The sequence below is a fragment of the Marmota marmota genome, unplaced genomic scaffold (genome assembly GCF_001458135.2).
Source record: "Marmota marmota marmota unplaced genomic scaffold, marMar, whole genome shotgun sequence".
NCBI classification, from domain to species: domain Eukaryota; kingdom Metazoa; phylum Chordata; class Mammalia; order Rodentia; family Sciuridae; genus Marmota; species Marmota marmota.
In genome coordinates, this window is record NW_026000068.1 from 24,361,103 (window position 1) to 24,373,720 (window position 12,618).

Sequence of the window (12,618 nt, forward strand, 5' to 3'; positions counted from 1 at the left end):
AAAAAAAAAAAAAAAAAAAGGAGGGGGTAGAGGTTGTACCTCAGTAATGGAGTGCTTAGATCCTAGATTCAATCCCCAGTACCAAAAATATATAGTGGTTTTTTTTTTTAACAGAGGTAAAAGGGAAAGATCAGATATTAGCAAGGAATGTTTATTTAAAAATAAATCACAATTGTGAACAATTAAAAAAATAGTTTCCTCACTCCCACAGAATTTCAATGGAAGAAGTACTTTTTAAATGCATTAGACATTTAAAATATAAAGTTCATATATTTTACACTTTTGAGAATACGTCAAGAATTATATAAAGTATACAATGTAGAATCCAAAAGCAAGACTAAACTTTTAAAGTAACTGGAATTTAGGTAATTATTATTTCTTGAAATTAAAGCATCATTGTCATAAGTTTTGTTTTAAAATTCAAATCAAGACTTAACAGGCATCAAAATATATAATCTTAAAACTGAAGTAAATACTTCTATTAAATTTGATAGGCTATAGCAGTCGTTTTCAGAATTTTACAGCAGAACCCCCTTTGTAAAAGAAAATTTACCAAAGAATGTGTTTCTATATAATTAAAAAGATCAATGCAAAGGTGCTGGGCTGATGTGGATAAGAGGGAGCCTGCCTACTCAGTCTCCGTTCCTAAACTCCACAAAAGCAGGAACAGTGTATGCCTATTCATTGGGGAATAGCCACTGATTAGCACTTAGTAAGCACTCAAATGTTTGTGAGTAAATGAGGAAGGTATAAGTTAAAAGAAACAAGAAGAGAAAGTCATTTACACACAGTAATTTATTCAGCCTAGAATTGTTTCAAGCTTTTATTATTCCTGCTTTTCAAAAGCAACTTAAAGTTCATTTAATTAAAAATACATAATCAGCACAGAAAAGTCTGAAAGATTTTTGAGTGAAATTCAACAAATGATGTCAAAAGATTATAGCAGAAGTTGTAGGGCACATAAAAATAGATAACAATGGTTCCTTTCATTTAGGAGTTTCCCATTAAATAGAAAGGCTTTCACGCTGGTCAATAAAAGATAAACTGTAGGGAAAGGGAGGGGGCATGGGGTAATTAATGATGGTGGAATGTGATGATCATTATTATCCAAAGTACATGTATAAAGACACGAATTGGTGTAAATATACTATGTATACAACCAGAGATATGAAAAAATGTGCTCTTTATATGTAATAAGAATTGTAATGCATTCTGCTCTCATATATAAATTTTAAAAATTTACATTAAAAAAAAAAAGGTAAACTGTAGGGCTGGGGCCGGGGCTGGGGCTCAGTGGTAGAATACTAGCCCAGCATGTGTGAGGCATTGGGTTTGATCCTCAGCACCACATAAAAAAATAAATAAACAAAATTAAATTAAAAAATAATAAAATAAATTTTAAAAAGAAAAACCGTAATAATGGTCACAAAATAAATAAAATTCTATGGAAATTCTGAAAAGGTAAAAAAAAATTCCAAAAGAAAGCATTTGAATAGACGTCTTAGAGAAGATACGTCTGATTTGACCCCAGAAGAATAGATAGAATTTCAAAAGATTAATCTTTAAAAAATTACATTTCTGATAGGGAAAAGAGAATGAGTAAACCAATGAAAACAGGGAAATACCTCAGGAATAGCAAGTTAACTAGGCTGAAGCTTTGGATCTTTTGTGATAAAGAGAAAGATACTAATAGGAAGGAAGATTCAAAACAATTTAACAGGCCATAATTCAACATTAGAACCACTAATCCAGAGGGTTCCAAAGAATAATCAACTTCATTTATCACATTAACATACCTATGTGTTATAATCAAATCAAAGGCATACTTACAAGGTCATACATACTAGTTTCACTAGCTGGATTAATTTCTTCCAAAAATTCCAATACATAAAATGTATACCTGTCCATAAGATGGACTCCAATTGCAGGATCAGGTTGATGCTATGAAAAGAGAAAAAAAAAAAAGCATATTGTCCAACAGTATCATTGTAACAAAATGCTTAAAATATAATTAAAATTTCCTCTGTGTTAAAAAGTATAAGAATGAAAAATAATAGGTATATTCTAAAACTATTCAAGTGATTTCAGAAATAGTTACACATTCCAAAAACAGTATCATTTACAAATTGGGAAAATATACATACTGAGAGTGAATCTTCTCCGACTTGGCTACTAGCTAGAGCCATTATGTTAGGAGAATAAAATCGTTCATACATGGATGCTCCTTGACAAGTATCAATAATGAATAGTAGCTCATTGTACCTGAAAGAAAAGTGATAATATCTTTTGTCACAGATTATGCTGTATTAATCATACAATAATATTTTTACAATACTTCTATTACATAAGACATTTGTGTTGTCTTAGCTATTTCATTAACTAAAAATGTGGAGTCTTCAATAGAAATTTATCATTTGAAAAGTTAAAGGTATAATCCTATGCAGGGAAACCACCTGAACAGGTAGTAGTTGTGCCTCAACTTAAGTTCTTCTCCCTTGTCGATGTCACATTATTCAGAACCAAGTGAATATTCAACTCAACAACCACTAATTTGGCACTGTCCTAGAAACTGAACGAGGTTCAGAAAAAAAAAAAAAAATGTGTGGGGAAGAGGAAGGTGACTTAGTCACCATACTCAAAGAGCTTAAAATAAAACTAAATTGAAATGAGGTAAGTGTTACAAACATATATTGCATCTATAATGTCCCTGACATTACGCTGGGGATACAAAAACCCCTGACCTCAAAGAGTTTACAGTCTAACAAAGCAAAGTACTCTATGAGCACTGTGAAAGGAATAGAGGGAGCTGAAAAGAAAAGGTTCACAGAAAGGTGATACCTGGCATGGGCAATGAAGGGTGAGCATTATTTTATCTCTTAGGGAAAGAACAGATTCCAACAGAATAAAAAGCACCTAATGTGAACAAAAACAATGTAAAAATTTAGAAAGAGTAAATTTGAGGTATTGCAGAGAAGCTGGTTGTTAAAAAGGTGGGGTAGGGTCAATTTGTAAAGATACCATATGAAGTCTCTTTCAATAAGATTCTGTATATTTGAGGAAGCCACCAAAGTGGTATTTTATTCTCTTTTGTTTTGTTGTTAAGTGAAAGAATAACACAATCAAATCTCATTTTTACAAAAATGTAGATAACTGGTGAAGGTAAAAGTAAGAGGTAGATAGGTTTTGGTGGAAGTTTTCCTCAGACATTTGGTCTGAGTAAACAGCTAATAATGCTCCTAGAAAAGGATATATAGAATCTTGAACCACAAAGTCCAAGAGAATGACAGAAGATACAATTAATATGACATATTTGTTCTTCGACAATATTTGTGCAGGATCAGAAACCTCTGAAATTATTAAGGCAGTATAGTAAAATAACTAAAAGCAAGCTCTGTGATCAGACCACTTGGGCATAAATCCTAGCTCTGGCACTATCAGCTGCATAAAGTTTAGTGAGTTACTTAACCTATCTGTGCCTCAGCTTACTCATTTGTTAAAAACTGGAAAATAATAGTACTTATCTCACAGAGTTGCTACTGAAATTAAGATAATTCATGAAAAACACAGTGTCCAGTACCTAATATGCAATAAATTTAAGCACTAGATAAAACAACCAGTACCAAATAAAATTTCCTCTTCAATACTTCCATACATTCTGTTTATATTTCAAAAGTGATAATTTTTGTAGTATGCTTATGTATACATTTCTCTCTTATATTAGATTTTAAACACTTTGAAGGCAGAATAAGCATCATATTTCCCTTTGTGCCATGTGTACAGAAGGTAACCCATAAGTGCAATCAAGCTAAAAGCAGTTCTATTGTTTACTTTGAGTTCACGTAAGCTCATATATACAACAATTCTCAAATAAAAGAATGCTTACAAAGGACTCTCCCCCAAAAAGGATACTAAATTACAGGAGAGTTAATTTTAAAACATCGATTTTTTTCATGTTAAATAATAACCCTTGAGTTTTTCCTTTAAAAAACACAGTTTAATGTATAACAAACAAATTTTAAATATGGAAGAAAAGATCAAAGTAAGGTAAAATTTATTAAATAAGAACTAGGAATCTATCATAAAAAAATAGGTATTTAGGTATTAATTTATTTTATGAAAAGAAATCATTTTCTAATTACCGTCTTTTCTGCCACATTTGTTCAAAAGCATCTGCAAGTTCTATGTTGGTAATTTCTTCAGAATCTTGAAATTTCAAAAAACCATTTCCACCATGTCCTTGTAGGAAGAGTCAAAAAGTCAAGTCAAAAATAGATATATTTTTTTAATTGCAAACTGCACACATCCAAACATGTACACTTACTTCATGCATTGCAAATTTTTAATATCACTTGTTTTATGCTCTAAAATATTTACTATGGAAACAAATAATCTTCTACCATATCAATTAAGAAGGGGATAATGATAGACTGTGTAAAAAATAGTAGAGAAATATTGAAGATATGAGTTTTTCTATCATTCAATTCCAGAAACCCATATTTATACTCTTCTACTGGCTCCATTACTACATCCAAAATTTATTCCAGACATAAAATTTTTTCAAATGCCATGTAAACATTTTTGATGAGGAAAGAGTTCAAGACACTAGCTAGTCCCATGATATGACTATACTATTCACAGTGTATATACTTAGAATGTTATTAATACTAGGAACTGCAGTTCTCACCTAGAAATTGACATTTTTACTATCACTGACAATAATCCCATAAGACTTGGCTAAAAGACTGTGACATTCAGTATGTATGAAAGAACCAGTCTGCCTAGATTCAAATCTAGCTGTGCCATTTACTGTGTTATTTTGGGCAAATAATTTAATCTATGCCTCAGTTTCCTCAGCCATAAGTGAGAAACATACCAGCAAGATCACACCTAGTTTGCTTTTATAGTTCTTTTGTGCAGATTACTAAAATTGTACCTTCCACTGAATAAAACTACAGTAGTTTTGTAGAAAAGATTGACTATTTTAGTGTCTTCCTCTGGATATTATGCATTCTTGTGAGGTCATAAGTGGTTAGTGACTATGCCTATGTGGTGAGGCAGGGGGAATATTCTTCCCTCCTATTAGACACAATTCTGCAGCATGGCATGCAGTTTAATAAGTATAAACATACACTAAATTTTAACTCCCACTTAATCCCAAGCCATATGCTTGTGTGTAAAACCCTTATTACCATATATGGCAGCCCTGAATATTAGCACTTAAATCATCAAGCTGCTATGAGGATGAAATACATGTGTGTGTTATTGTTTTTTGTATTTTTTATTTATATATAAATTTTATGTATGTAAAATTTAGGATATTACATAATGTACAGTAAGTCTTAATAACTATTAGTTATTATCTTTTTTATCACATTATAATTATCAGCCTTTATATTCTCTTACAGAGGTTGGCAACTTTTTTCTATAAACTGTAAATGTTTTAGGATTATGAGCCATGTGGTCTCTGTCACAGCTACTGAACTCTGCTATTATAGGGTGAAAACAGTTGAGAAAAATATGTAAATGAATAGGTGCAACTGTGTCTCAATAAGAATTTTTTCCAAAACAGGCAGACATTCAGGGGTGATAATTTATCAAGCTGTATCTTAAACTATTGGAATGTCTTCTACATCATGAGTTATTCTAAAAAAGAACCCACATAATTAGAAGAAAAATGTGTAAATCTTTTAACACATCAACTAAAGTTAGGCTATAAAACTATATTTCATTTTCTTTGCCAACAAAGCATATAATTTTCTTATAATTTTCACATAAGATAAAATGAAAGATTTTGGACTTCATTAATGCTGTTGAGTTAATTTATAAAATAAATAAACAGGATCTAAAAAGTGGTAAATAAATGCAACATGATAAAGAAAAGCCACTAAGCTAGGATCATTACCTACCCTGCCATATGACATCTAAGAAATCATTCTGCAGCTCTTTTACTATCAATTTAATGAAAAGCTCTCTAAAATATTTATTGAATACCTTTTCATAACATTTACTGAATACTACTATAATATTCACATTTACTAAATACTACTATAAGATAGGTACTGATCATAAAAAGATGAAAAACATATAATTGATGATTATATCTTAGAATTCAAAATCAATAATTATTGGGACAAGAGATATAAACTAGGGCTTTCTAGGCAACTGGAAACAAAAATCACCTTAGACTTAGAAAGGAAACTCCTGAGCTAACAACAAAAGATAAGCGATAGTCACGTAGGCAAAGTAGATTGAGAGGACGTCATAAGCAAAAGCAACAGTTTAAGTAAATATCTGGAGGACAGAACAGCCAAGAGCTTATACTTAGAAAAAGTGTAAGAATTAAGACCTGCTAAGAGCCAAGTATATGATGCATGGCATTTTTGGTCGAAAGGTGATGCCAGCTAGCCATTGAGATGATATGATTATGTTAAGATTTGCATTCATATGGATAATGGACTCCTGCTGTTCACCTAGGCCAGCTGGGACTCCTGGAGAGTTCCCATTGGTTGGGGAAGTACAGTAGGAGGGAGTTCCGGGGGAGGAGCTCTCTCTGCAGGTCCGGGAGGAGGCCCTGTGGGTGGAAAAAATCTTCCCTGGTGCATACCGGACATTGGCGGCAGTTTCAAAAAATAATAAAGTTTGTTCCTGCTTGAGTGGCTCGTGATTTTGTGCCCAGCCAGACTGCGGCAAAGACCGAAATTAAATAATATGTAAAATCATAACATATTATTATATATAGTATTTAACTATTATATTATGGAGAACATTATGTCCAATAAAGTTCCTTAACATATAGTCAAAAGACTACTACATCTTACATTTCATAAGTATGTTCACAATGCAATTTCATGAACCCACACTCCAGAACAAAACTGAATAAGAATTTTAAGATAAGGTCTAAGTGTCTACATTCAGTTAATCTTTATACTTTATACACACAAAATCTGAGATTCAATCAATAGGAAATCATTTGAAGTTTTAAGCAGAGGACAGACAAATTTGCAACTTCTAATAAACATTTTAAGCAGGATGACTAACGGGAAAACAAAACTGAAAGAGAGATGCTTTAGCAGTGTACAAAGTAAAAGGTAGTAAACTTTACCAAGGCAAGAGTAAAGAGCAAAAGGACAAGAAAACAGCAATAGTACAAAATGTTATAAAGGCTGAGTATTGCTGTTCCAAACTGTTAGAAACAGAAGTACTTCAGATTTCAGATTCGGAAATATTTGCTTCTACATAATTAGATATCTTTGGGATAAGATCCTTGTCTAAAATAAAATAAATTTTATGTTTTAGGTATACGTTACACACATAGCCTGAAGGTAGTTCTATGCATTATTTTTAGTGTGCCTACTTTCTCATGTGAGGTCAGTGTGGAATTTTCTACTGGTGTCATTCACATTGATACTCAAAGTTTGATTTTGAAGCATTTCAGATCTCAGATTTTTTATGAATGCTCAACCTATACCATTTTCAAATGTCATTTCAAATAGTTTTGTATCATGAGAAGACAAAACTACATGACAAAAAACTATTTTAACCCCAAATCATTTAACGTGTTTAATGCCCATGAATTTCTCTTCAAAGAGTTTCAACATATTATACTAAGAAATCTCTAAATCCTAAAATTACCTGTCATATAAATAAGAATATTGCTTCTATCATCAGAAAGAAGTCGTTTTGACCGAGGAGTACTAGATGGGATCCTCCCAGTTAATACCCGCAAAAAATTTTCCACAGTTACCTTAAGAAAGAAAGAAAGAGAGAGAGACAGAGAGAGAGAGAGAGAGAGAGAGAGAGAGAGAGATCAGTTGAAATGGAACCTGAAAAAAAAAAAATACCTTAGAGAAAAAATAAGTTAAATCTCATTTTAAAATTTTAAATACTACACAAAATATTGTCTTTAAAAATTATTCAAAAGCACCTGACGTGGTGTCACATGCCTATAATCACATACCTATAATCCCAGCTACTCAAGAGGCTGAAGCAGGAGGATCATCAAGTTTGAGGCTAGACTGGGCAACTTAGTGAGACCCTGTCTCAGGGGGAAAAAAAAAAAAAAAAAGGAGTGGGGATATAACTCAGATGTAAAGCACCCCTGGATTCAATCTTCATACTGTAAAAATAAAATAAAAAATATTTACCTAAAAGCTTAAAAATTACTAGTCTGTCTGAATAGGTAATTCTTTGGAAAGACACAAAATATAAGAATTTATACATAAGTACAGTTACATTATTGCAACTTATATGTACAACTACTTAGTCAATAACAAATAATGAAAAAAGTTCTATTAATCATCCCCCAAAATTATGTTTCATTAATTTTTGAATGAATTATGTAAACTTGGATTTCGTTAGGAGCATCTTTATGGGGAAAAGGGGTTGTTCCAGGGACTGAACTCAGAGGCACTCAACAGCTAAGCCATATCCCCAGCCCTATTTTGTATTTTATTTAGAGACAGAGTCTCGCTGAGTTGCTTAGCTCCTCGCTTTTTCTGAGGCTGACTTTGAACTCATGATCCTCCTGCCATAGCCTCCAGAGCCACTGGGATTACAGGCGTGAGCCACCACACCTAGAAGGAGTATCTTTAACATGCAAAAAATTTGTAACACTTTAAACCAGATTTCCCAACCTGGAATTTATAGCTCTCTAGAATTCTTTGAGGGCATTATTTAAACCTCCAGAGGGTAAAATGTAAAAATCAAGAGCTAAGTCATATATTATGCATATATAACTTTAAAGAATAGAAAATCAATCCAGCTTTCTTGTGGGACTTTTCTCTACATCATGGGTACATAAATGTGTATGAATATGTATGTATAAGATGTTTAATCTATATTTTGCCCAAGAGACAGCAAAATGTCAATTTTAATAGGACCTCTTGCTGACTAACAAGGAAGAAATATTTTTGGTCAATATTTTAAGGCATCTAAATAAATAAAAAGTCAAATATTCATATACATTTAATTCATTGAAAAATATTTTTAGTATCTACAAAGGACTACATAGGTACTTGCTAGGTACAAAAGAATGTACATTTAGGCTATGTCCTGGAGGAGTTTACAGTTTAGAAGACAGCTATGCTTTTAGAATTGCTTCAGTAAAGATAAAGATACTGTGTCTTACTTTTGGTTAGCTGGTAAAAGAGGAAGAACTATCTAGAAAGACTTCAAAATTTAAACACTGTCATAATCTGTTAAATTTAAAAATTTCAAAGGAAGAAAATATAGTTAAAATAGCATTTTATACACATTTTACTTTTAATTATATATGCATAAAAACACTGGAAGCAAAATAAAAGTGGTTTACTCTCTAAGCAGTGGACATATGGTGTTTTGTTAGTCATTACAATTTTTCCACAATTAATATATTTATAAAAATACTAAACTTGAAATTGCTGAGCAAAGGTAAAACACAAGTAATAACATTTCCTGTAAAAGAGAAGTAATACATCAAACTTCACTAAAATGCTTTAATTAAAAGCCAATATGAAGTTTCCTATCTTAGAAATACATATGAAACATTCATACTTTAGTAGTTTTACTCATATTATTTCTTTAATATGAACTACAGAGACAAATTACATGAAAGCTAAGCAAAAATTAGGTACTAAATTTAAAGAAAAAGAATAAGACAATTAATGTATTCTTCTGCTGTCTCTAAGACATAAAAGTAATAACATCAGTTCAAAAATTTTGCTGGATTAAACAATTTACCTCATAGCTTCTATAATCCACTTCCACATCATCTCCATACACATTTAGTTCCATATTCTTGTGACTAAACACTGTAGCTGGTTTGGGATTTCTAGGATTGCATGCCATATCATCAGCAAGCATCAGGACAATGTGACTAGGGGGAAAAAAAGTTCCAGTAAATATACTCTTTAAATAAAACCAAAATGTTAAACACAGACATTTTATTTATATCATATAGCAAGTATGTTCGTTCTTTTCCTCATTAAAACTAACTAAATTTTCAACTACATATTTAAAGGGGCCTTAATTATGTTTTTTTTTTCATATTCTTACATAGCATAAATTTTAAAGTAGAAAAATAGGGCAATTTAGCATGAACTTATGCACAGAACTTGAAGTTGCTAACTTAATTTTTTTTCCCAAGAGTTTACTTTATGTCATATAGCCAAGGGAAGCTAAAGAAACTACACTGTCTTACCCAATTTTTTTTTTAATTTTAGTAACATTAGACATTCTCTAGACTTAAAGAGTTCACATTAAAACAATGATATTCCAAATAACTTAACTTTTAAATTCCCAAAGCATGCAATCCATCAGCATGTGGGATCAGTGTGGCATGAGAACACATTTCCACTCCTCCCTAATTCCAGCTACCATCATCTCTGCACTAGATGCTGGAATATCTCCCTACCTGGTCTCACCCTCTTTTAGTTCATTCTCCTGATAGCCTCCAGAGTGATCTTACTTAAATAAGCCAAAACTTTTCCATTTAAAACCTTCCCAGCTTTTCACATTATAATTAGAGTAAAATTGAAATCATTTACATGGTCTTAAAGGTTCATTTAATCTGGTTTCTGTCTTTAGCCCCTACCAGCCATTGTCACTAGATTCTTTCCACAACTGGGCTTTCTATACCAGAAATACGCCAAGTCTTTCTCACTTTAAGGGCTACTGACCAAACTTAAAGCTTCTTTCCAAACAGATATTCAAATCATTCCAATTAGCTAAGCTACTCATTTTGTTTGACTTTATATACGACATTTATGAATCTGAAATCCCCATCATCTCCCACCATCATTCCATTAGAATATAAGCTCTCAGAGGGACAGTACTCTATCCATCCTATTTACTACTGTCACACAGCCTTAGTAATAAAGCCTCTCATATAGTAGGAATTTAATATTAAGTAAATAAAACATTTTCATTTTTGCAAATCATTTCTTTAAGAGGAAATTTCAAAATACCTCTTACATATTTCTTATCTTGATCCTACCATTAAAACTAGTGAACATGAATCAGGAAATTCTTTATTCTACCATATACTCGTGCTTCCAAAACTTAAGGGAAAAATTAATGTGGCATACATAATTAGTTTGGCAGGAGACAGCAAGAAGAAAATGTTCTGCTGCATATGTTCCAAATACATTAAAGTTCAAAATTGAAACATTGTGATTTTTTCTTGAAAATTGGCTAGATTTCAACTTTGAAATCATTCCAATCCTGCCACATTCAAATATCAGATCTTCAGCTGTTACTGATTCATACTCCCAGAATGATGAAAGTTATTCCTCTTAAAATAGAAAATATATTTTCTTTTTTTATATCTTAAGATCATTAATTTACATTAAGTTGTTATCAATCCTATAATTTTTATTAAACAAGAATGAACTGATATACAAATGTCAATATTTAAATGAATACATTAAGGCCATGTCATTTGTTTATTGTTAATTTCACTCTATAAAACTAAATGATTATTTAATATCTATATATCAATATTAACCAAAAAGAAGTAGTAATTTTGGCTTAAAATTATAAATTCAATCAACATTTTTCCTGCAGATAATTTTGAGCCTCAGGATAAGTACTATGACCCTTGATCAAACATAATATATCTTAAAAATCATCTTATCTGTAATAATGTGGGTAAATTAGAAAAAGTCAGGAAATGGAATGGATTCCAAAGGTTTAGAAGTCCAACCACATATTCTAGTTCACTGTTTCTGAGATTGTTAAAAAAAAAAAAAAAATGCACAGAACTTTTTTTCTGTAGAAAATAAAAATTCTTACTTGGTCTAAGTGCTAATTTTTCTCTATAATGGTACTTAATATATGCATGCAAGTAAGCTACTTAGGTTTGCTATACTTCTTATAAAACTACAGAATCAAGATAAAATTATAAATTAAAATCTAACAAAACTACCAAACTAGAAATACTCTTAAAAACAATAATCCTATTTGAAAGATGATATTATTTTTGCTAAAATGAAATGACTACTGTTATGTTTAAAAGAAGAGCTTCAGGTCTGGTCTTACATTTAATTTCATTCTATATTTTGACATCAACATTACAAATATAATTCAATAACATAAGAAATACCTGTTCACAAAAGTACATTGTACAATACACAATTCAAAATTTCTAAGCCTCTGCTTACTGTTAAAGACAATCAGATCCTTATATTTAAGTAAGTTTTTGCCAATAAACATTCCTTGAATGCCAGGTATGAGATCTCACTTACTCCTTAAAATGTATTTTTCAATTAACTATCAAGGTTAGCACCACAGCAATTATTTAAATCTGCACATAATGGGTATCAAATCCATCACTGCTAAAATCAAGACCAAAATAATTTACCTTAAAGACATACTTAGACATGCCTACAAATAACTAACAAGAAGTTGTCTTCTATCTTATTAAAACAAAATCCCCAAAATACAACCAATTCATACAAGAATATGATATTCTTTGGCAAGCCATATGTGATGACTACCATATGTGATGACTCAGCTCTCACACTTTATTCTTTTCAAGCCCCTGTAAAAACTTTTTCACACAACAAAGCATATGTAATGTGGCCTTCTCTCAACTCAAAATAAAAAAAAGTGAGCAACTGTATGGCAAGTTAGTTATATAAT

The 12,618-nt window shown here is 31.3% G+C and overlaps 1 protein-coding gene across 1 annotated transcript in view; it reads right to left on the reverse strand.

Annotated features, from left to right (window-relative positions):
• Pigk (phosphatidylinositol glycan anchor biosynthesis class K) overlaps positions 1 to 12,618 on the reverse strand; it is a 129,653-nt gene that overhangs the window by 76,588 nt on the left and 40,447 nt on the right. Inside the window, exons 4-8 of the mRNA XM_015490529.2 lie at positions 9,718 to 9,853; positions 7,633 to 7,744; positions 4,140 to 4,236; positions 2,145 to 2,262; positions 1,831 to 1,941 (exon numbers count right to left, since the gene is read on the reverse strand). Of these exons, the coding sequence (XP_015346015.1) occupies positions 1,831 to 1,941; positions 2,145 to 2,262; positions 4,140 to 4,236; positions 7,633 to 7,744; positions 9,718 to 9,853 (574 nt within the window). The remainder of the gene's footprint in view (positions 1 to 1,830; positions 1,942 to 2,144; positions 2,263 to 4,139; positions 4,237 to 7,632; positions 7,745 to 9,717; positions 9,854 to 12,618) is intronic.